Here is a 26,258-nt window from a genome sequence, read left to right on the forward strand (position 1 = left end):
AGCGGATGCTCAAGTCCCTTACATAAAATCGCGCAGTATTTGCATATAACCTCTGCACATCCTCCCGTGTACTCTAAATCATCTCTAGATTATTTATACTACCAAATACAATGTAAATGCTGTGTAAATAGTTGTTATACTGTATTGTTTAGGGAATAATGACAAGAAAAAAAGGTCTGTACGTGTTCAGTATAGATGGAACCATCGTAGCTCTTCTGGGAACGCTGATGCTGCCTTGGCATCATCAGCCGATGTCGATTCTCCTGTGACCTTTAAGTTCTTGAGGCTGTAGCACTTTACATAGCTAGCCAGCCATCCCTTACTAGCCTGAAACTCCTTCCTCTCGCTCATGACACAAGTAGTTATCGAACGAGACGCAAGACGAACAATGCTCAAACGACAAGTGTTGGAGAGAGACTGAGGAATTGTGAAATGGCGGGAGGCTACAACAGGGTATGCCTACACATCACTTCATTCGCGTGGATTGAGCGTAGTGCTCGGTGCGTGACAAATTCAAGTTTTGCTTTTTGGAATTTTCTGGAATTTTTTTTTCCAAATATTTTCGATCCAAGGTTGGTTGAATCCGCGGATATGGAGGGCCGGCTGTAAAATATTTAGTAATGAGTATGTGCATTCCAAAAATTGATATGAAGTTCAAGTGCAGGTCTTGAAGTCCTGATTAGTGAAATAATTTGAACATTTTAAGAACTTTATTAGCAATGGTATTCTGCTATTTTTGTCACCAAGTGACATTGTCATCAATGGATGACTTTGTAGTATTCAGTTGCTGTTGTCTTATTTTTATGGTGGCTGGTAAGATGGTCTGTGAAGATTAAATAAAGCATAATTACATGGAACTATAAAGTGTCTTTACTGTGGTGGTCCCGTGTGGTGGAGCAATAATATCGGTACCGGACTCTGGAGTGAAGGTTCCTGAGTTCGAATCCAAGTCGGGTTGAGCGTCGAGCTAGCAACTCGGCCTCGTAAAAACAAGAATAGCTTGCTACGGAAACACTGTCAAAAAGGCGGTGCCCGGATGACTCCATAGCCCAGTTAAGGGCTAATCTTCTTTCTCTTCTATTGTGGTGGTGGGGTGGGGAAGCAGATTATCTTAATTAGGGTGAAAGTATGAAGTTAGTGGCTCAGTGATGGCAGTCAAAAAGTTTCTAGAACCTTAATTTAACCTTAAGTTATGTTTTAAGGATGAGAGCTTTTGTTCAAGACATATTGGGTTAGGTATTCCATAAGAGGTGAATGAACTTCAAATGTAAAAAACTTGGATGAAAATACGGATGGGTGAATTAGTAAGTCTGGAGAAGGCTGAAAGAAGAAAGAGCATCTGGAGTCATTTGACTATCTGGCTGCTTTCCTGAGGCAATGAGATGTATAGACAGAGTCTGTAGAGGGGAGGCTGGTTTCTGTGATGTGCAGAACTGCACCTGTAACTCTGCAGTTTCTTGCAGAGATTGGACAAAGTTGGGTTGTTTCCTCTGGAGCGCTGGAGGCTGAGGCAAGACCTGATAGAAGTTCATATTTTAAAAAAATTATGAGAAGCATTGATATAGGAAGAGGAAGAACATATAATTGGCACATGTGCTACCTGGAGGTCAGGATTAAACCTAGCCTTCTGGAATTGTAATCCATCAGCAGTTCCAGCTGTTTTACTATGCTGCCCTAGGAGTGGGGATGATCATGATTGGGGAAGTTAAGGGTACAATGAGGTGGTACGGTGGCAGAGTGAGTGGAGTTATTGTCTCAGTACTAGAGATCTGGGTTCAATCCTGATTGGGGAGTGTCTGTGGAGTTTGCACATTCTTCCTGTGACCATGTGGGTTTCCTCCAGGTGCTCGCTTTGCATTCCGTATCCCAAAGAAGTGCTGGTTATTGGGTTAATTGGCTGCTGTAAATTGCCCCTAGGTGAGTATTAGAATTTGGGCAAGTTGATAAGAATGCATGTAGAATAAAAATAATGGGATTTATGTAGATTTAATATAATTGTGTGGTTGATGATTGGTGTGGGCTAAAGAGTCTGTTTCAGTGCTGTATCCTTGTGTGACTGTAACTTTAATTGCCTGACAAAATTGTCCATAAGTATACCATTATTAGCATATACAAAAAATACTGATAAAAGGGAATATTCTGAAAGATGGCATGGATGAAATTTAGTGTCTGTGAAAAATCTATTTATTTATTTGGCGGTATAGGCAACTGGCCATTCTGGTCCAACAAGCCCATGGCACCCACTTACACCTGGGTGACTAAATATATTGGGAACAAGTTCTAGATTCTCATTACCTTTTAATGTAAACACTGGAAATTTTTTCTTTTAAAACATCAAACATGTGAAGGCAGTATTAAATTGTAAAAGAACTGACTGGGTAAATAGGGACAGACTATTTCCTGCAGCTTGGGGGTTTATGATAAAAAAGTTAAAATTAGAGTAGAATAGAGAACAGAATAAACTTATTTGCACAAAGCTGGTGGTCATAGAATTGAGTTTGAGGGTAAAAGGCCATCAGGCAAAAGCTTTAAGTGCTTTCCTCTCCACGGATGCTGCTTGACTCTCTGAGTATTTTGGCATTTTACTGTTTTTTTTAAAAGACTCCCGGTGTCTCACTATTTTATATTCGTGCTTCACTTTGAGGACAGATGGAAAATCTCCTAACATTCAGTTTCAAATTTGGAAAGATAGATGATGGGAAAGGAGTTGAAGGAGAATGAGTGTGTGAGTAATTGTGGTTGGGTGATCTGTTCAGGTGAAGGTTACAAATAAATCAGGATGATTGAAATTAATATCTAGTTCATTCTTGTAAAGGGATTTGCTTTGCAATCTCAGACCTCAGTCTGACACAGTTCCTGGAATGATCTGTTTGACCACTCGTCCTTTTGTCACTTTATTGTTTGTCTTTTTTTTAGTTCTATAGTGACTGATTTAGCTTTCCTAGCCTGTCTTCAGCAAACTGATTTAAAGGTGAACAGCATGTTTTTTAGTATCATTATACAGGTTGTAATATATCAATATATATCAGGGTTACAAAATTAGGAGGCAGATAGAGTAGCTACTAAGAAATGTTACTCCATGACACAGGTGTCCAAAACCAAAGGCAATAGGCTTGAGGTGAGGAGTAAGAAGTTTTCAGAAAGGAACTGAAGAAGATTGTTTTCATCCAGATGGCTACTGCAAAATTTGGTGGAAGCAGATACCCTCAGAACATTGAAGAAGCATTTGGATGAACACTTGAATCACCAATGCGTAGTAGGATATACACCTACTACCAGTAAATTGGATTAGTGCAAGTAGGTACTCAGTGATACGAATCAAGTGTATTATTACTGTCTTAGATGATGTAAAATTGTTATTTTCTGGTAGCAATACTGTGCAAAGTCATAAAAATACCATAAACTACAAAATAAATAAGTTTTTTTTTAAAGGAATAGTAACATGGTGTTCATGAACCATTCAGAAATCTGATTGTGAAGGGGAAGAATTTATTTCTGAACTGTTGAGTGGGTGTTTTCAGGTTCTTGTACTTTGACCCTGATGATTGTAACAAGAAGAGGACATGACCTAGATGGTGAGGGTTCTTAATGATAGAGGTGTGGACATGTGGTGCTGAAGAGCCTGTTTCTGTGCTGTATGACTCTATAGTTCTTGGGCTACTGGTGTATTTTGTAGTTCTGAAGTCTATTAACACATTTTGTTATCCTTACAAGCCAATTTATTGCCTCTTATTTGTGTTCTTTTTTCCTGAACAGAACAGCATTTTCCTGATGTTATGTTGGGTGAAGAATTTCTTACTCTGAGTTTGGATCAAGTGTGCAGTTTGATATCAAGTGACAAACTCACAGTTGCCTCAGAAGAAAAGGTATGCTTTTCAATTTTGGAATAAAAGTTTATATAAACACAGTCGATTGCAGCTGTCATTATGTCCATGACTACACTGCTTCTCTGACACATGAGACTATGGGACTTACTTGCCTGCCAAGAATTTATTTCATTGGTCCCTCATATGAAAATCACACTAACCAATTAAATTTTCCTCTTTTGGGATGTTGCATGCAAACTGGTTTTAAGGAGACACACCCAGCACTTGGCTCTCCTTTCCCACTCTTCTAAATGTTGAAGGTAAGAGTTCAACTTTGCCTGCTCATTCTTGACTTTGCAGATCAACATCTTAGGGCTGTGTCCTAGGCCCCCTCCTTTACTCTCTGTACACTCATGACTGTGTCACCTCCCACAGCTCCAATCTGTTAATTAAATTTGCTGATGACACTGCATTGATTGGCCTAATCTCAAATAATAATGAGGCAGCCTACAGAGAAGTCATCACCCTGACAGATTGATGTCAAGAAAACAACTTCTCCCTCAATGTCGTAAAAAACAAAGGAGCTGTTTGTGGACTACAGGAGGAATGGAGACAGGCTAGCCCCTATTGACATCAATGGATCTGGGGTCGAGAGGTTTAGATTCCTTGGCATAAGCTTCACCGAGGATCTCGCGTAGTCTGTACATACCGGCTGCGTGGTGAAAAAGGCACAACAGCGCTTTTTCCCCGTCAGATAGTTGAAGAAGTTTGGTATGGGTCCCCAAACTCTTAGAGTTTTCTATAGGGGCACAATTGAGAGGATCCTGACTGGCTGCATCACTGCCTGGTATGGAACTTTACCAGGACTTGCTGGGCTCTACAGAGCATGGTATGGACAGCTCAGCATATCTCGACCCGAAACGTTGACTGCTTCTTTCAAAGGATTCTGCCCGACCTGCTGAGTTCATCCAGCTTTTTTGTACGTCTTGATTTAACCACAGCATCTGCAGTGTACTTTGTGTTTACTCAGCATATCTCTTGATGTGATTGTCCCACTATTCAGGATATTTACAAAGATAGGTGTGTAAAAAGGGCCTGAAGGATCATTGGGGACCCGAGTCACTCCAACCACAAACTGTTCCAGCTTCTACCATCTGGGAAACGGTACTGCAGCATTAAAGCCAGGACCAGTGGGCTCTGGGACAGCTTCTTCCACCAGGCCATCAGACTACTTAATTCATGCTGACACAACTGTACTTCTATGTTTTATTGACTGTCCTGTTGTACATACTATTTATTATAAATTGCACATTTAGATGGAGATGTTACATAAAGATTTTTACTCATGTATATGAAGGATGTAAGTAATAAAGTCAATTCAATTCAATTTAATCATATTCTTTTTAATCTTTAGCTATAACCTATTATTCTACCTTTTAGCAACTGTCAATGCAATTCTGAAAAATTGCAAGGTTGTCAATCTCTAACCACGTGAATGATACAAATCTTTCAATTTTTCAGTTTCAAGTTTAATGTAGGTACTTTCATAATTTTCACTGAACGTGCAGAGTTCTTCAAGTTGTAGCTGTTCTGAGATACTTTTAAGCCGCAGCCAGTGTAACCCCTTTTCACATGTTAAGATGTATGTTGCCCATGGGTATTGTTATTCCTTAGGGTAGGATGGAAAATATAAACCCTTCTCATCTGGCCAACAGTTGGTTACAATTGGATAGGTAGTGTAGAATCTATGATCATAACTTCACCTTTAGATACAGGCATTGCATAGTATCAGTATATACTTACATTTATTAAGTTCTGTTTCATTGCCTAATTAACTATTCTGAGCTTAGCTCTTAATCATAATTTTATGTAGTCTGGAGGCTTAGCAAATGCTGTGAGGCAGAGTGGTGATTTATCCTCATCTGGTGGATTATAAACCTCGATCTCAAACCACACCTATCAAAAACCATCAGTTAACTTTGAGATGTTTCTGATGATTAGAGATGTTCAAATGATTTTAAATAACTAAAATTAAAGCCTAGTTAATTGCTGAAATAAATTGAAAACATTAGGATTATGTTAAACAGCGTAGAAGCAAATCCGATTGTTGCACTAAACTTTTCTACCAAGGTCACCGGCCCTATTTAAGTGAATGAGGTTGTATTTCATATGCCATTTGCTCCAGGCATAATGCTGAGCATACCAGTGCTGGATTTTGGGATGGAGATTGAGGTTATGCCAATGAACTTGTTCCTTTTCTGTCTTGGGAAATTACAGAAGTCAGGCTAGAGTTAACCCATGCAGTGCACCTAGCCAGTGACCCATTAAAATGACAATATCAAATGGACTAAGTTGAACTGACATTTTAAATGGTGTTAAGTAGATGTCAGTAGTTGCACAAACATAGAAAACAGAAGCAAGATTAAGCCACTTGGCCCTTTGAACCTCCTTTGCCATTAATACAATCACGGCTGATAATGGAGTTGTAGAGTAGGGAGAAAAGTCCTTCAGTCCTCTGAGCCTTCACTGACCATTGAGCACTCATTTATACTAATCCGATTTTATTCTCCCCACAATCTCATCACTCTTCTTCCATTCAAACATAAGCTACACATTAGAGACAATTTACCAAGGCTAAATAACCAACAAATCTGCAGAAAACCAGAGTATCCAGAGAAATGCACATGGTACAGAGAGAATTGGCAAACTCACACAGGTAGCACCAGAGGGAAGGATAGAACCCAATTACTGAAGGTGTGAGAAAGCAGCTCTGTGAGTTATATCACTGTGCCACCCCTCATCTACCTCAATGCCATTTTGCTGTGTTCTTTTGAATGCCCTTTGTGTTTTGAAAATTTTTTTAAACTCTGTTTTGCAAATATACAGTGACTTGGCCGCTGGTAACAATATCCTTAGATTTAGCACACTCTGAGTGCAAAATGTTCTCTTGGTGCCAAACTATAAGACTAGAACACCTGTCCCTTTATGGACTCCCCACATAGCACAAGCACCCTCACTACATCCAGCCTGTCTAGCCCTTCAGAATTTTGTAATTAAATTCTACCCCCTCTTCAGAGTTCCAATAGATCAGGATAACCAGTCATAGGTTATGATAAATAGTATATACCTAGGAGTATCTGTGACTTTAATTTGTTAATTAAGAAAATGTCAGTTTATTAAAAGAATGGTTCATTTAATTTGATGCCTAGATTCAAACTATAAAGCAAAATAATTTGGGGAATTTCTTTATTACGCTAAACTGAAAATGGGAGATCTGAGAGGATTTAGTGACATGATACTATACATGGACTTCCAAGAAGATCACAACCTTATCGTGGTTTGGAGGTTTGTGTGTGCCAATGACCCGGAGAGCTATGTAGACTGCAGTTAAAGCATTGTGCTTTGGCTCTTGGTAGGGTCACCCATGCCAAACAAGTCAAAGGGTAAAGGCCAGACTGAGTGGTCCACCAGTCCTCCTGGTTCCAGCGCTCAGCTGGGGGCTATCAACCCTGACTGGTAAAACAAAACTCACAGAAACAGCAATGAGAAATCCTTTTACATTTGAGTGGAATGGTATTCCTGAGTCTCCACCCAGGACCTGCATGATCTAATGTAGTGAAACCAAGAGGAAGCTACCGAAATGATGGATGAAGCCACTAACTTGATGTGTTGAATGGAAACCAGCTTATAGCTGGAATTTTCCAGAAATACCAACATTTTTCAGAACAGACACCAGTGAGGATTTGAACTCCCAAGTGTGCATGGAAGTCACTCACATTCTGACTGATATTTGATTGTTTCCTGGCTGTGCTCTGCCATTGGACTTCATGTAAATATTTACCAGCATCTGCATAGGGATATATGCTGTTCACCTGCAGGATTCACCAGCACATTGATTTCTATGTGGGTTGTAATACCACTGGAAAGAAAGATAGGATGGTGTTTGCTTGGTATTAGTCTGTAATAGATCAAGGTTTTCTTTTTTAAACCTGGCCACAAATCATCTTGAAGAGAGAAGGGGAAATGCTTGGGGAGAGACACATTAACAATAAGATCGTGGGTGGCCAATTGCTCTGTAATGGTAAGGTTAAGGGAGCATGGAGTGGATGTAATGCTGAAGGTAAGGTTGAAAAAACATGATGGGAGATGAAACAGAATTCAACAATAAACAAAATGCCGTTGACAGTTTGCTGAAGGCAGCCATGCAAGTGGTGAAGAAGATGCTGACGTTCTGTCAGGGGATTGAGTTTTGGAGTAGGGACATTGTGTTGTAGTTATACAAGGCGTTGGTGAGACCGCACTTGAACTATTGTTTACAGTTTTCATCATTCTGTTATAGTAATGTCCAAAACTAGAGGGTACAGGTACAAGATGAAGGATGAGATTACGAGACTTGATAGGTAACTGTACACAGAGGGTGATAAGTATCTGGAATGATCTGCCAGAGGAATTGACTTGGCAGGCGCAATTACAACATTTATGATGCATTTGGATAGGTACTTAGAGGGGAGGACTTGAGGTGTTATGGACTAAATGTAGGCATTTGGCACGAACAGAGAGGATGCTATGGTCAGCATGGACCATTTGGGCTGAAGGACCTATATTTCTGTGCTGTATGACTATCTAATTGCAGACAATGTTTAGTTATAGAAAAATAAATCTCTCATAATTGCTGTCTTTGAACAGATGTATTTCTTAATTCCCTGTAAAATGGGCTTTGTTTGGCCTTTACCTGAATGGTTTGAATTCTGTAAATCTGTGGCCTTTCGTTCTATAATATTGAGTTTGCCTAAACTGCATTTAGCAGGTTTGATCTAGGTTCTCCATAAACTCATCACTGAGGTGTATAATGAAACTGCTCATTAGTTTTAGCAAGAACAGGTTTTGCTCATGGAATTTCAATGAACAGATAAATCCAGTTTGAAAGATTATTCTCTCCAGACCCAACCCCAACCATTAACATAAAAATTCTGCTGCCTACCAGTCACCAAGCCTGCAGTTCTTTTATATTATTTGTAGGTTAATCTCTGTCAACATCATCATATGGACCAAAGAATTATTGAAAAGAATGAAGTGTTCAGCCTATACCTTTTGCAGACACTGGGATACTATAACTGGAATAATTATCTAATGTTGGCACTATTATGGAAGAAATTAAACCACAGTGAATAAACAAGAATAACAAAGAATGATATGATAATATATTCTTCCAAGCAATTTTGAGATGCAGATTTCTGACACTCAAAGAAAGTTGTTCGGCACCTTATTTCACTCTCCAAAAAAATTACAGTTAAGTAAATATCTTTTGAAGTATGACCTCTGCTTAAATTTACCCAAGTTATAATGACTGTCTTCAAGCATTCATATGGTCATGACCAAATGATTAATATTAGTAATGCCTACTGAGAAAGAACAATTGGTTTTGACACTGGGAAAAATTCATCAAATAAATCAATCCAGGTTGCTGTCAAGCACCTTCAGGCAGCTGGATGTGAAACAGCACTCTCATAAGGCTAAAGTCAGCAGCCCACTGAGAGTCGGAGGAATCTTCATGGGACCTAAAACCAGTGTATGATTTTGTTTTAATGGGCTGTGATGGTGAAAGAATATGTCACAGAAAACTGGGTTATAAGATGTCAGTAAGGGAGCTGTTTACAATTAAAATTTTTGACTATTTATCAATATTATATAGCTAGTATTTTTTTTATAATTTCTATGGGATTTCAATCCTCAGCTAAATCGAGTTTCAAAGTCTTGTCTCTATTTTTGTTTCTATTCCTCAAAAAAACCACAATATCAACTCTTTTCTTTCAGCTTGTAATCTGTCAACACTTACCAAACATTGCTGCAAACTACAGATGGGTCATAAACACACTTCCATTTTGGGTTAGTTTGAGTTTTGGCTGCTTAGTGTTTTTACAGAAAACTGTTCTTTGCTTGGTATGAAAAAAAAGACCACCGGAAGGTCACAGGCAGTGTTTAAGCTGCTGTTAACATTAGTGAAGTTTTATAATTAACTAAAGGAAAATGATCTATGTGATTTATTTTGGTTTCCAGTGCGTAATATCATTTAGATTGCACAGTTAAGTGTAGCTGTGGGGACTATTTCACACACATTGTGCCAAGTTCAAGGTTGAGGAAATATTCACAGTGCAAGTGCCTCATTAGCACGTTTTTATAGCAAGCAGCATGTATAATATGATCCAGTAATATAAGCACGTATTAGTATATTAACTGTCTGAGTTAAGGTCTTAAAAGTGATTGTGTACCAGATGGGATGTTCAAGTATTCTTCCAGAGATTTTTAACTCTGTTGTTTCAATATCTGATAAAAATAGTTGTACAACATTAAATAATGCAGCAATCAGTAAATTTTCGGTCTTCATAAAAGTTTATAAAACTTGAAAATGATTGTATAGTGTAACAGACTAGCAAATTTAACATTTAAATATATTCTTTATCTGACAGTTATACAGTATTACTCTTTAAGTTTCTATTTTACTCTTTTCATCCATTTTGGAGCATGTAGAGATTAATTTTTGCTTTGACTTTTTTAAACCAAAGTACTGTTTGATTTGATAGAGGAAAGAACAGGGAAGTTATCAATCTAAGAAAATTGATGTTCTCCTTGGGGATCTGTTTGCTACTTTTGTTTCATGAAACCCCAAGGTTAAGAGTGGCTTGGAGCAAATTAAAATTTGGATTTAGGATGGACTTTAATGTGGATAAATACAAGCTAATAGACATCTATTACCTATGAGAGGGATAGCCATATAGGGGTTGCAATTGATCTTTGCTTCTGGTTTAAAAGCACCACGGTGAGACCGTTGTTTATTTGATCTAAAAGTGTATGCATGTACTGGACAAGGAAAATAAGCAAGGACTAGAAAAAGAAGCTCACAAAGCTAAGCGCAACTTCTTACAGATGGTATTGATGTTTCATGTCTTATGGATATTGATTTAAAGGTTAACCATTTTTAGAACTCAAAAGTTTGTAGTTTACACATGCCCGTCCATAGTTATGTATTGCTAGTGTTACAAACTCCTTTTGTCTGAAGTACATAAGTAGCAGTAGGAAATAGAGGTACTTCTGGGGAACAAAGTTGAAATGGACATCTATATTTCTGCAGGATGAATGTATTATCTTCCATGGATTCTTTTTCAGATCCCATTTGTTGAGCTAGCAGATATTCATTGAACATAACCTTAGGCATTCTAGGCTAGGGAATTTTTTTGTGAGTTATTGGCTTGTATGGTAATGTTTGGACTAAGGCCATAAACAGTGTGATTTGAGTCAGAGAACAAGTGTGAACATGACTTATTTTGATTGCAAAAGTGTATGCGTGTTTCACTTCCTTCAGATTAACGTGCCTTTTTACTTCTGGCAGGTCTTTGAAGCAGTGATCTCTTGGATAAAGTATGACAAAGAAGCTCGACTGGAGCACATGGCAAAATTAATGGAAAATGTACGACTTCCTCTGCTTCCACGGGACTATCTTGTACAGGTTAGCAATAGTGCTTCTTTCAGGGATAAAACTTGGTGTTCAGACTGAGTCTGTCAAGATGATTTGCAGTGTTATCAGTAAAGTGCTTCACTTCCAGAGTTTAATAAAAATAGCCATGCAAAATAGTTGTCAGTATTTAATGGGAATGGAAATAAAATCAAAAATACTAATTTTGGAAAGGAACAAAGCTTTATTTGGGTATAATACATACAAGGTGAACACTTTGTATGTATTCCTGAAAAAAGCTATTTACAATACCACAAAGCTAGCAATTCATGTAATTTAGTATTAACTTGTATGTTAATACGTAAAAAAGTAATTATCATGAATTCAAGAATATCAAAGGGTTAAAATATACTTTTGTTTTGAATAAGTAGTGTTTGTAGCAGAAGGTGCTAGTGGAGTTAAATCTCTATATAGTTTAATTTACTCAAATAATACAATTCTTTTTAACTTAAAGAATATGAAAGATCTTGTGTGAAATGATCTTAATATTGTTAAAATATTGTCTAAAACTAATATTGTAATTGATGTTATCTCAAGAGGGGAAGTTCATGAAATATCCTTTTTATTCAATAGCACATAAAAAGTCAAAAATTTCTGTAAATCCTGCAGATAGGGCACAATGTGAGGTAATGCAGTACTAAAAGAATGCTGCATGAGTTGTAAATATCAAAATAATGTTTTTTGAGTATCTACGAATATATTGTGGGAGTGAGATCAGGAAAAAAGTGGGCCTCCCATTGTAAATGAGAAAAAGCAAATGGTAGGACATGTTCAATGGTTTCTTTGCATTAATATTTTCAGAATTGGAAGACAATAGCATCCTGTGAAAACAAACATCGAATCAGAGATAGGCCTTTGCCACAATTATGAAAAATTTTAAAATAAGTAACTGACAGTGACTTTCTGTAACTTGTCATTTTAAGGAAAGTGAATGGGAATGTTGCGTGTGACCAAATTATAATCTTTTTCAATATCCTCTCTGAGAATCTTTCTTTTAGACGAGAAAACTGTGCATTTGATTTGTTATTCACATAGCTGAGAGCAGTAAACTGGTAAATTATAGATCAGATACTTCCTGTTGGGGACAAGATACAGTGCCTTATAAAGTATTCAGCCCTCAACCCTTTGTTCACAAAAATGAGTTTTACAACCAGGTATTTTGATTAATTTGACAGAGAATTTTTATTTGTGAATCACATGCTCATTTTTTTCCACAGTTGAGCCCAAAAAGCTGGGATAACTGTAAAGCATGAACAATTAATAATTCAAAAACTGGGATGTCAGCAGTTCAAAAGTATTCATTTCCCTTGGCTCAGATTTAGTTGAACTACTTCTCACGGCCATTATAGCCAGTAGTCTTTTTGGATAAGTCGCTATTAGTTTTGCAGAATGTGATGGAGCAAGATTTGCCCATTCCTTCTTGCAAAATTGCTCAAGCTATGCCAGGTTAGTTAGGGAGAGGCAGTGAACAGCAATCTTGAGGTCTTGCTGGATTTGTTCGATTGAGTTAAGGTCAATACTGACTGCGCCACTCAATGACATCAATTTTCATCATATAAAGCCTTTCTACGGTTGTTTTGGCAGCGTGCTTTGGGTTGTCCTGTTGAAAGACTAACTTCTTCACCATTTTAAGTTTTCTGGTAGACTAGTAGATTTTTATCTAGCATCTCTCTATATTTAGTACCATTCATCTTCCCATTAATCCTGATCAGATTTCCAGTGTGCTGCTGAAAAGCATCCCCATAGCATGATGCTACCTCCACTGTACTTTCCAGTAGTGATGCTGTTATCTGGTTGTGTAGTATTAGACTTACACCGTACATACCACTTAGTTTTGAGGCCAAAAAGTTCCGATTTAGTCTCATCTGACCACAAGACCTTCTTCCACATCTTCTAAGTGACACATTTCAAAGTCTTTACAGGCAAGGATGCGCTTTTTTTTAGTCAGGGCTTCTCCCTTGCTACTCTTCATAAATACCCTTTTTGTGCAAGGTCTTACAGATTATGGAGCCATGAACTTCATCTTCAGTTGCAGCCATTGACTTCTCCAGCTCACTCAGAGTGACTGTTGGCATCACAGTAGCTCCTCCAGTGACTAAGTTTAAAGGGGTGGCTTGATGTGGGCATTATGGCTGTGGATTTCACATTTTTTAGCTTTTTGACAATGGACTGCGTTGAGCTCCGAGGTATGTTCAGTGCCTTTGGAATGGTCTTGTAACCTTCCCCAGATTTGTGCTTCTCTATTGCCTTGAATGCTCTCTTGTCATTTTGTCATTGAAAATCTATCACACTGTTGGACATTACAGAGAGGGGTTGATTATTCTTATGAATTCATTGAAAACGGATGATCCTCCAAGTTTCTACATCAACAAATTAGGTGAGTTGCTAAGGTAATATACACCCGAGGAAAATGAGCCTAGTAATTACAATTTTCGAGCCTCACAATTTTGTTTTAATTTTTTTGTAAATTGTTGACAAGTTTTGCAATTTTTCTTTTGATTTGACATGATGCTCAATGTTTTGTAGATTAGCCAAAAATCCTACTTCAATATATTTTAAACTTAGAAAATAAGACAGTAAAATGTGAAAATAATTGAGGGGGCTGAATACTTTTTCAAAGCACTGTAGAATATATAAGAACACCTTGAAAACTTTCCACTTAGTCAGAGAGACTGCAAATTTTATAAAGGGAATGCCAAATCTGAGTAAGATTCTAGATCTCTAAATTTCTAAAGATACTGTGTATGTTTTTTCTCAAGCCCTTAGACTAAAAATGAAGTGCAAGGAATTGACTACAATTTTTGAACTGGCTATGAAATCTCTTCAATTGAGATAAGGATGTTGGTAGAAAGCACAATTGGCAGGCTATCACAATGTTGTCCTACAAGATTACACCTGGGAGCCCCAACTACACGCTATAATGATGAGATAGAATGTTTGACCATGGATCAGTGGCATTGTAAGCAATTTAAAAGAACACATTAAATTATAGAGCACTGTGTATTGTGAATGTGCATAACTGGCTAATGGGGACCACTTGAGTACTGAAGTCTCAAACATAGTACACTTGGTGGTTAAATAAAGCTGGAAACAATAAAGTTACATGAGAGATTTGGGTGATTCATAAATGTAGATCAAAGATTTTTAATTAGTAATGAAAATAATTAAAAGGGTCAGGGGAGTAATGGAGGAAAGATGTTATTATTCTTGGAAGGACTGTATGGTGGCTTTATTCGAGTGATACATGGATTCCAGATTTTGAGAAGAGATTGCATTTCTGCCGCATAGATGGTTAGGGGGTGATTTGATTAATTTTCAAAGTACTAAGTAAAACCAATAGGGTATGTGAAAAGAAATTGGGGGCATTTTTTGGGTGGGAGTGCACGGGTAACACTCAAAATTTTAGAATTTGGGGATGAACAGCAAATTTTATCTGCGGGAAGAGATTTGTAACATTTCTTCAGATGGTAATTTATGTTAGGTTACTTGTTAATTTTAAATGTGATTGAAGATTATTGATGACTAAAGTGAGCAGAAAAGGTAGATATTTGGAGTTTGGTCACAGATCACTGTGCAGTTAATGGTGGAACAGACCAGAGAGGCCTAACTAGTTTACTGTTGTTTCTATGTGTGTATTGTAAATACTGCAGTAGTTGCTAGAATTAGTTTCATGCATCTTTATTTTGGAACCATGTTGAAAGTATCTCAAACTCTTTACACATTTTAGCATATCTAATGTGCTCCTCCCTTCTCAAAATACATATAGAAGATAATGTAATGTTTGCACGAAAATGTATTTTTGCTTTTCCATTTTAGAGAGCTATTTGGAAATGGAGAATTTGTGCTATAGGTGTTTTTATTTCTATATCTGGATGTTTATAGTTATTTTAAATGAGGCATGGTATCCTTACAAAGCAGCATTTCCTGTATTTAAATGTTAAATCATTTTTATTGATATGTAATGCTGATGTGACTCACATGCCTGTATCCCTGCTGTGTGCAGACAGTAGAAGAAGAGGCTTTGATAAAGAATAATAATACTTGCAAAGATTTCCTAATAGAAGCCATGAAATACCATTTGCTTCCTCTTGATCAACGAGCAGCAATAAAGACTGTACGCACAAGACCAAGGACCCCAATCTGCCTACCCAAGGTAGGAAAGCCTAGGGCACTTTTAAATTTAAAATAAAAACAAATCTCTCCATTTTTTTTAATATTTTCTCACCAGTAGTTTTGCTAAGGTGCCCTCTACAGGTATGAGTGCAGATTTATCAGTCTGCTAACATATTCTAAAACTAACACCCGACGCTGAACTATGAACTATGGTCAGAAGTACAGTAGCTGCGGATTATTTCCTGCTGGCACATCTTTGGCACGGAGCCACACCCGTTGGGAGCATTAATCGTTAAAGTTTGGGTTGCATGTGTATAGTTTCTTGATGTGCACACCCATCAGGCAAGATCCACACAGGAATGTGTGAATGCAAAAATTACCGTTCCAGTTCAAACAGAAAGAGACAAAATACTTTACTGTAAACAGGCGCGGTGGGAAAGGATGCTGTTAGCTAAAGATGCTGGAAAAACTGCCAGTTATTGCAGTACTATTGTGCTGTTTACATTTGTTTTGTGAGTGATGCTAAAGTGATTACACCTTGGTGCCATGAGGGGGTGATTATAGGCCTCTTGAGCTACTGTAGTCAGATGTGTATAGAATTCCTACAATGATGTTGTGGGAACCTTGTATTTATTGAATAGTATATGACTAAGTTAATTGAAGTGGTGCTGGGTGAGTTTGGGAAATGGTTGGGGAGGATGTGCCAACAAGTCTTCCACTATAAGCAAATTGGTATGTTCCTTCCCAAATGTATGGTGTGTTTCCTCCAAGCGCTCTGGTTTTCTTTCACAGTCCAAAGATGTACCAGTTAGTAGGTTAATAGGTAATTGTAAATTGCCCATGATTAGGCTAGCGTGAAATTGATGGGTTGCTGGGCAGCATGGCTAGAAGGGCCTGCACCACGCTACATCTCTAAAAGTGTTGATCATCCCATAGTGTTGCTGCATGTTACATTTCATGGAGGTAGGAGTGTGGTGCTCAGGGTTCCTACTGAAGTAAACCTAGAACTGAAATGCATGTTCTCAGTTAGCATTGTTGCAAAGTGAACAAAGTCACTAGAGAGTCGCAGCTGGGGGATATCATGTAGCCTTTTATTTGGGACACACGCACACACCCACGCACACGCGCGCGCACACAAGCTGACAGCCTTTGCAATCTCCCCCTCCCCTCCCTCTCTCTCTCTCTCTCTCTCTCTCTCTCTCTCTCTCTCTCTCTCTCTCTCTCTCTCTCTCTCTCTTTCCCCTCTCCCTCTCCCTCCCTCCCCCCCGAAATCCAACATTACAATGAATTTTTATAAATTAAAGAACAAAGGTAACAGAACAATTTCTATAGTTACAATGCCCTCATAATAATTATTTATTTACAAGTAGTTTTCAAATTCCTGGCCTTTCCACCAATAAAAATGAGTGTTAGTTACTGTGGTCTCTGAGTCGTATTCACGAAATAGGGTGTTAATTGCTTTCATGCTTATGCAAACATCTCAGTCAATTGAATGTCTCAACTCTTAAGTACTATTGTCTCAGGCTATATCTACACTAGACCGGATTATTTTGAAAACGCTGGTTTCGCGTAAGAATGATAGGCATCCACACTATGCACTTTTAAAAATAACTCTGTCCACATTGAAACAGAGATTTTGGTGAATCTCCTCCTACTGTGCATGTGCAGGACACATCTACCAAAAACAAGCGACATGTTTGGTGTTGAATCTCATTGTGAAAGACGGAGCGTGTTTGTTCAGTTATAGACTAGAAAAACTAGAAAAACGATGGACAGCTGTTGGCTCTCGCGCAGGAACATTTAAAAGTTTAAAAAAACAAATACTGAAGCGTATGGAGGCAACCGACAGGGAGTTCACGGACTGTATGACCCAGCTGACGACGAACATTGAAAAACTGACTAACTCTGTTGCATTAATAAAGCACCTTGTTAAATGTATAAAACATGTCTGCATTAGTATTATCTTGTATTTCCATACAGTGCTACATTAGGCTGTTCCACATCTATTGTCAGAGAAGTACTTGCATAAATAGGTAAACCACCTTCATACAAGCAAGGACAGAAAACAGGGCAAAGTGAGTACAGTATACTTATTTATTCAGTAAGTTATGGGTCAAAGTATTTGGTGAGTACATTTCTAACTGTTCTGGCTTCAGTCTAGTTGTCGTCTGTTCTGAAATTGTTAGGTTGCGTTCAAGAAAACAATGAAATAGCGCGCTGCTGTCTGACAGCGTTTTCAGATTTCTCCAGTTACCCTGTCCACACTGATCTGCCCGAGCAGCGTTTTCAAAATTACACGCCCTGGAGAGCATTTCTGAAAATCTCTAGTTTCGGGGGATGAAAACACCGTTTTAGTGTGGACGGAGGGTAAAAGCAAAGAGAAAAAGCTTTGGTTATGGATTTATCCAGTGTAGTGTGGACATAGCCTCAGTCTTACTGTTCCAAACTGCATTTTGAATTTAAACTGCAATCCATCTCAGGTCTGAAGGTTGGTTGCTGTTGAGATTAGAGATTAATATTTGCTATATACCCTTACTCCAGAATACAGGTGTCCCCCATTTTTCGAACGTTCACTTTACAACACCTCGCTGTTACAAAAGACCTACATTAGTTACCTGTTTTCGCTAACAGAAGGTATTTTCACTGTAACGATAAAGGCAGCGTGCCCCCCAACCAGCCAAGCTCCACCCTTGGAACTGCATTCTAGCCGGCATTGCTTAAACACGTGCCTGTGAGCATCTGTGCTTTATGTCGATTTATTTTGTGCATCCGTTAGCAAGATGAGTTCTAAGGTATCGGAAAAGCCTAAAAGAGTGCGTAAGGGTGTTACACTTAGCGTAAAACTAGACGTAATAAAGTGTTTCGATCGTGGTGAACGAAGTAAGGATATAGTGAGTTTGGCTAAGGGTTTGTGGAAGTTGACAAAGATGATGTTGAAGAGGTTTTGGCATTCCATGACCAAGAACTGATAGATGAAGAGCTGATGAAGAGGAAAGCATAACAATTGAAACTAAAAGCAGTAGTAAACGGCTCGAAAGTGAAGTCATCCAGGAACTGAACGTGAAGCAATTGCGTGAGATTTTCGCTGCGATTGGCAACGCTGCAATGATTGCAGTGAAGTATGACTTTAATTTTGAAAGGGTACGTAGGTTTAGGGCATATTTGCAGGATGGTTTGAGTGCTTACAAAGAACTGTATAATAGAAAAGTGCGCGAGGCTAAGCAGTCAAGCATACTGTCATATTTCAAGCCTTCCACATCAGCCACAGCAGACGACGAAAGTCAATCTTCAGTTGAGACAGGCAGACATAGAGGAAGGTGACCTACCTGCCCTGATAGAAACTGACAACGATGAGATAACACCCTCAGTCTCCTCTACCTCCCACCACTCCAACCTCTGACAACTCAGCCTAATGCACCATCATCAGTGTGCTCACTGTCTTCCCAATTCCGGTAAGTGAAACTACACTGGATGTACATTATTTCTACTTTATATAGGCTGTATATTTTTAAGTGTTATTTGGTACGATTTGGCAGCTTCACAGCTTAAAGGTTACTGGAAAGAGTGCTGCTGCCGAGAGCGCTTGCGCCGAGTGTTTTTGCCACGAGTGCTGCCAAGAGCACTTGCGTGAGATCTTCGCTTAATTGCAGAAAAGTATTCCTACTTTAGATAGGCTGTGTATTTATCATATCATTCCTGCTTTTACTATATGTTACTGTTATTTTAGGTTTTATGTGTTATTTGGCATGATTTGGTAGGTTATTTTTTGGGTCTGCGAATGCTCACAAATTTTTCCCATACAAATAAATGGTAATTGCTTCTTCACTTTACAACATTCTGGCTTATGAACCATTTCATAGGAACGCTCTACCTTCGCATGGCGGGGCAAACCTGTACACCCTAGCAGTCATGATATAGTTCTAAGAAGAATGATACAAATGTTTCTTTGTAGATACTTAGCATCATACTGCAGTTATAGTGGTGTGTAAAGCACTGATTGTGATGGTGGAGGTCATGCATACATATAACATGTTAGCAAACAAAACAGAGAAAGCTTAATTCAATTCCCAGGAAGGGCCAACAGTAGAGGAAATAAACAAATCTAAAACTTGCTTTCCAAAGACCCAGCTTCATAGAAACATAGAAAACCTACAGCAAAATACAGGTCCTTTGGCCCACAAAGTTGTGCCAAACGTGTCCCTACCTTAGGATTTACTAGGCTTACCTATAGCCCTCTATTTTTCTAAGCTCCATGTACCTATCCAAAAGTCTCTTAAAAGACCCTATCCTATTTGCCTCCACCACTGTTGCTGGCAGGCATTCCAATTTGACTGAAATAGATAAATTCCTGATAGTGAATTTCAAGGCCTTCAGTAGTATTATGGAATATTGCTTCAGTCCACCATCTAAGAGAAAATGATATGGTACCTACGGTTTCTCAACATTTTTTCTAGCCTGCATTCACACAGGGAGCTCTGAATTTTGTTACCTGTTTGTATATGTAAAGAAAACATTTAGAATGAAACCCTGTATGAGCAGTTGGCTGAAAAACCCAACTGCATAAAACAAAGATGGTTAGCTACTCTAGTGTTGTGTTTTATTCTGCATGTGACTGTTAAAGTGGTGCCCCAGTAAAAGGGACACTTCCAGATGAAAAATTACAAATAAGAAAATTGAAATGTTTCATGAAATAATAAATGGAATGGCTCTGATTTTAAAAATGGGAGGACACAAAGCTTTACACTTTACAATTTATGACAATGAAACTGACAATAAATTCTGAGGTTTCTCTCAGTAATCTGTTTGGAGATACAATGCAGAATAGGCTCTCCTGCCCTTTCAAGTCACACTGCCAGTAACCCACTGATTTGACCTACTAACATCTTTGGACTGGGAGGAAACCAGAGCACCTAGAGGAAGCCCACATATTCATGAGGAGGGGTACAAACTCTTTACAGTTGACATCAGAATTGAACTCTGATGTTAATAGTGTTGTGCTAACCGCTAGTCTACTGTGGTGTCCCACTCAAGACTTAATTCTATATTTATTAAGTCTTTTTGCAGCCTTTTCTGGCTTGACTTTAAAAAAATTATCTGACCAGAGGTTATGAATCTAGAATTCTATCTGTTTGTACACTGTTGGTGTATAGAATACAATTTAATGTAACCCTGAGTGCAGGGTTACATCCCTATGTTTCATGCCTCAACTACTCTGCTTGAACAGAGAATACCATCCAGTTGGGATGAAAAATACTCACTACTACCCTAAACCACCCTCGTCTCCAAATCCGAACTGGATGCCACTCTCTAATCCAGATTTCCCCACGGTACAGCAATGGGGATATTACTGAAGTTCAAGAAAGAGTGACTTCTGTCACTTTCTTTGGGATCAACCATTGAGCTAATTGAGAACATAGATTTGGAATGTTTGTGTGCTTCCTGATAGTTCAGGGAATGCTATTCTGTACTTTAAAACTTAAGGCTCTGTGAGAACACAGAGCACCACCTGAATCACAATTCACTTCCTTAATATACAGATACTTATGCTGCTATGGGAAGTGATCTCTCCCTGTTAGTTTCATATAGTTGACAAGATTACAAGATTCATTACTTCTTACTAGTGTGCCATTGCAATCATAATTTCTATTGTTATGCTACACTAAAACCTGGCTTCAGATAAGTAGCTTCGGATTGTGCAGTGGCTATTGAAATAGAGTATTGTCATAATGACCCCCGCAGGGCAAGGGAGAGAAAAACCCAGTGAAGAGTGTTATCTATATACTTGAGATGTTTTGGTATCTGTATTGCCCCAGGAGGACATGCAACATTTCCCAGAGAAAATTATGTATTTTGTCAATAATGGCTGCATGATACACAACAGTTTGATTTAAACAATCTCAGCCTTTATCAGAGCTCTTCTTGAAGGGAATAAAGGAGAACACAGATGTTGGTAAATTGGTTTATAATTGTCACATATTTCAGTTTACAGTGAGAAGCTTGTTTTGTGCATTGTCCATGCAGATCGATCTATTACAATTGTACATTGAAGTAGTATAAGTTTGTTACGAACCCCGTAACTGGGTTACTTACCAGCAAAGATAGAGACGTCCGTTGAAGTCTGATGATAGTATTTTTAACAGTATTTATTAGTAAAAATACATAAAAATAATATCAATGCAAATATACAGATAAGATACGTCGTCAATACTAAACCTAAAAGTGCGGGTATAATAATAATATTAAGAAACAAGCTCTATCGTTGTTTAGGGGATAATGAATTGTCCGATGGAAATATACAGTTCGTTTCAGTTCACACAGGCTACCGTAGTTTGTTGCTGTGTTGCAATTGTTGGAGAGAGAGAGAGAGAGAGAGAGAGATAGAAGAATGGGAACAATTACCGCTAAGTGTTTTGCCAACCTTCCTTTATGATTTCGATCCGTCGGTGTCTCGTTGCTGTGGCCGTTCAAGTATGACCTCTCCTTTAGCTAAACCATTCTTCCGTGATGAGCCCGCCACCCAGGCAAGGGAGGATGCACACGAGCTCTCACCGGCTTTTGCTATAAAACGCTGTCACTGGATTTCTAGCGTTTCTCCTGGTGTGTCTAAGGGGTGTTCCCCAGACCCGTCTTTTACCCTCACTCACAGGGTCTCAGATGTCAATCAGGTTGGGACGATGCAATCCCTCAACCAGACCACTCTGGTTGTCCCCTGAGGGGTTTCAATGAATAGTACAGTACTCAATACACAATTCGTTCTCCAAGAGACAATAGCAGTAATCAGTGGTTCCGTTCCGCGTTTGTTAGGAGACATTCCAAACCTTGTGTATTCTGCGGTGTCTATAACAACTGTCTCTCTCATTACTGACATGTTGTGTATCTCTCTCATTTCCTGGGTCTCAGACCTGAAATAATAGCGATAGACAATAGGTGCAGAAGTAGACCATTCGGCCCCTCGAGTCTGCACCGCCATTCTGAGATCATGGCTGATCATTCACTATCAATACCCAGTCCCTGCCTTGTCCCCATATCCCTTGATTCCCCTATCCATCAGATATCTATCCAGCTCCTTCTTGAAAGCATCCAGAGAATTGGCCTCCACCGTCTTCCGAGGCAGTGCATTCCACACCTCCACAACTCTCTGGGAGAAGAAGCTCTTCCTCAACTCTGTTTTAAATAACTGACCTCTTATTCTCAATCCATGCCCTCTGGTACTGGCCTCTCCCAACATCTGGAACATATTTCCTGCCTCAATCCTATCAAATCCTTTAATTATCTTAAACGTTTCAATCAGATCCCCTCTCAATCTCCTCAATTCCAGCGTGTACAAGCCCAATCTCTCCAATCTCTCTGCGTAAGACAGCCCTGCCATCCCAGGAATCAACTTAGTGAATCTACGCTGCACTTCCTCAATTGCCAGAATGTCCTTCCTTAAACCCGGAGACCAAAACTGTACACAATATTCCAGGTGTGGTCTCACCAGGGCCCTTTACAAATGCAAAAGGACATCTTTGCTCTTGTACTCAATTCCCCTTGTAGTAAAGGCCAATATTCCATTTGCCCTCTTCACTGCCTGTTGCACTTGCTCATTCACCTTCATTGACTGGTGAACTAGGACTCCTAGGTCTCTTTGCATTTCTCCCTTACCTAACTCTACTCCGTTCAGACAATACTCTGCCCTCTTGTTCCTGCTTCCAAAGTGGATAACTTCACATTTATTCACTTTGAATGACATCTCCCAAGTATCTGCCCACCCTCCCAGCCTGTCCAAGTCTCCCTGTATTCTCCTAACGTCCTCTTCACATGTCACACTGCCACCCAGTTTAGTATCGTCAGCAAACTTGCTGATATAGTTTTCAATGCCCTCATCTAAATCGTTGACATAAATCGTAAAGAACTGTGGTCCCAATACAGAGCCCTGTGGTACCCCACTAGTCACCTCCAGCCAGTCCGAGAAACACCCATTCACTACTACGCTTTGCTTTCTATCTGCCAACCAGTTTTCTATCCATGTTGAAACCCTGCCCCCAATGCCATGAGCTCTGATTTTACTCACCAATCTCCTATGTGGCAGCTTATCGAATGCCTTCTGAAAATCTAGGTACACAACATCCACTGGCTTACCCTCATCTAACATCCTTGTTACACCCTTAAAAAACTCCAACAGATTAGTCCAGCATGATTTGCCCTTGGTAAATCCATGCTGGCTCAGCCTAATCCTATTACTGCCATCAAGATGTGCCACTATTTCGTCCTTAATAATGGACTCAAGCATCTTCCCCACGACTGATGTTAGGCTAACAGGGCGATAGTTCTCCGTTTTCTCCTTCCCTCCCTTCTTGAAAAGTGGGATAACATTAGCCACTCTCCAATCTTCAGGAACTGATCCTGAATCTAAGGAACATTGGAAAATGATTACCAATGCATCCGCAATTTCCTGAGCCACCTCTTTTAGAACCCTCGGATGCAGACTATCTGGACCCGGGGATTTATTAGCCTTCAGTCCTACCAGTCTACTCATCACAGTTTCTTTCCTAATGTCAATCTGTCTCAATTCCTCTGATATCTTATGACCCTGGCCCATCCATACATCTGGGAGATTGCTTGTGTCCTACCTGGTGAAGACAGATCTAAAGTACGCATTAAATTCTGTTGCCATTTCCCTGTTTCCCATAACAATTTCTCCCAATTCATTCTTCAAGGGGCCAACATTGTTCTCAACTATCTTCTTTCTCTTCACATAGCTAAAAAAGCTTTTGCTATCCCCTTTTATATTCCTGGCTAGACTGAGCTCATACCTGATTTTTTTCTCTCCGTATTGCTTTTTTAGTTAAGATCTGCTGTTCCTTAAAACTTTCCCAATCATCTGTATTCCCACTCATCTTAGCCCTGTCATACTTCTTTTTCTTTAATGCTATACAATCTCTGACTTCCTTTGTCAACCACTGTGGCCCCTTCCCCCTCTTTGAATCCTTCCTTCTCATTGGAATGAACTGCTTTTGCATCTTTTGTATTATGCCCAAGAATATCTGCCACTGCTGATCCACTGTCTTTCCTGCCAGGGCATCCACCCATTTAACTTTGGCCAGCTCTTCCCTCATGGCTCCGTAGTCTCCTTTATTTAATTGCAACACTGACACCTCTGATCTGCGATTCTCAAAAAGGAGGAGGCGACTTTGTACCCTTCGGCCCCTCAGAGTTGCGCCACATTCGTAACAAGTCAAAACAATAACAGGATGCAGAGCTTTTGTACAGAGAATGTGAAGTGCAGGTAGATGTAAGGTATAATGTAACAATGAGATAGACCATGAGGGCAAGAGTTCATTTAAAAGTTGTAGGGAAATATTCAATAGTCTTATAACATTGGGATAGAAGCTGTTCTTGAGTCTGGTACTGTATATGCTTTCTGGCTTCTGTATCTTTTACCCAATGGGGGGGGGGGTTAGAACAGAGCATGTTTGGTGTTGGTGGGATCTTTGATCATGCTGGCTCTTTTACTGACGCAGCAAGAAAGCTACGTAGAGTCCTTGGAGGGGAGGCTGGCTTCCATGACATGCTGAGCTGTTTCTACAGTTTCATGCAGTCATGAGTAGTCATAGCTGCGACACCAAGCTGTGATGCATCCAGATAGGATACTTTATGTGGTGCATTGACAAAGATTAATGATGGGCAAAGGAGACACACCAAATTTCTTTCACTTTCTGAGGAAGTAGAGGAACTGGTGAGCGTTTTTAGCCATGGCGTCAACTTGATCTTCACTGCTGGATCTTAAAACTCTTAAAGTTCAAAGCAAATTTATTATCAAGATACTTATATGTCACCATGTACAACCCTGAGATTCTTTTTCTTGAGGGCATATGAACTACATCCAAGAAACACTATAGAATCAATGAATAACTGCACCCAACAGGATGGACAAATGACAGATGTGCAAAAGACAACAAACAGTGCAGATTCAAAAGAAAAAAATAGCAGTTTAAAAAAAAGCAAAGAATATAAGATGAAGGGTCTTTGAAAATGAGTCCGTTGGTTGTTGGAACAGTTCAGGAATGGGGTTAGTAAAGATATCCCCTCTGGTTCAAGAGCCTGATGGTTGAGGAGTAATAACTATTCCTGAACCTGGTGGTGTAACTCCTGAGGCTTCTTACCTTCATCGTGATGGCAGCAATGAAAAGGAAGCATGGCCTGGGTGGTGGGGGTGCTCAATGACGGATTCTACTTTCCTGCAGCCATGCTCCATGTAGATGTGTTCAATGGTGCTGAGGGCTTTACTTTGATGGACTGGGCAGATCCACTAACTTTTTCCAGGATTTCCCATCAGACAAGGCCATGAATCAACTAGTCAATATACTCTCCATAGAAGTTGACTAACTTCTATACATGTATAGAAGTTTGTCAAAGTTTTAGATATCATGCTGAATCTCCACAAACTCCTAAGCAGAGTTGTTGTTATGCTTTCTTTGTAGGGTGCTGGGCCCAGGGTAGATCCTCTGAAATGATAACACCATGGAATTTAAAGTTGCTGACCTCCACTTCTGATCCCCTGATGAGGATTGGTTTCCTCCTGGTCAATAATATTTTCTTGGTCTTGTTGATATTGAGTGAAAGGTTGTTGTGCATCACCTCTTAGCCAGATTCTCAGTCTCCCTCCTGTATGTTGATTTGTCATCACCATTGATTCAGCCACCGACAGTGGTGACATCAACAAACTTAAATATGGTATTGGAACTGTGCTCAGCTTCACGGTCATAAGTATAAGGTGAGTAGAGAAGGGGGCTAAGTACACAGCCTTGTGGTGTATCTGTGCTGATGGAGACTGTGGAGGAGATGTT

General features: G+C 39.3%; 1 protein-coding gene across 5 annotated transcripts in view; it reads left to right on the forward strand.

Annotated features, from left to right (window-relative positions):
* The window catches only part of LOC132405508 (kelch-like protein 3), a 99,125-nt gene that overhangs the window by 42,948 nt on the left and 29,919 nt on the right, over positions 1-26,258 (forward strand). For 4 of the 5 annotated variants that reach the window (XM_059990375.1, XM_059990377.1, XM_059990374.1 and 1 more), the window contains exons 6-8: positions 3,757-3,866; positions 11,194-11,310; positions 15,320-15,469. In XM_059990375.1, coding sequence (XP_059846358.1) covers positions 3,757-3,866; positions 11,194-11,310; positions 15,320-15,469 — 377 coding nt within the window. The remainder of the gene's footprint in view (positions 1-3,756; positions 3,867-11,193; positions 11,311-15,319; positions 15,470-26,258) is intronic. The other variant, XM_059990378.1, reaches the window with a different exon arrangement.

This window comes from Hypanus sabinus, chromosome 15 (genome assembly GCF_030144855.1).
Source record: "Hypanus sabinus isolate sHypSab1 chromosome 15, sHypSab1.hap1, whole genome shotgun sequence".
Taxonomy (NCBI): domain Eukaryota; kingdom Metazoa; phylum Chordata; class Chondrichthyes; order Myliobatiformes; family Dasyatidae; genus Hypanus; species Hypanus sabinus.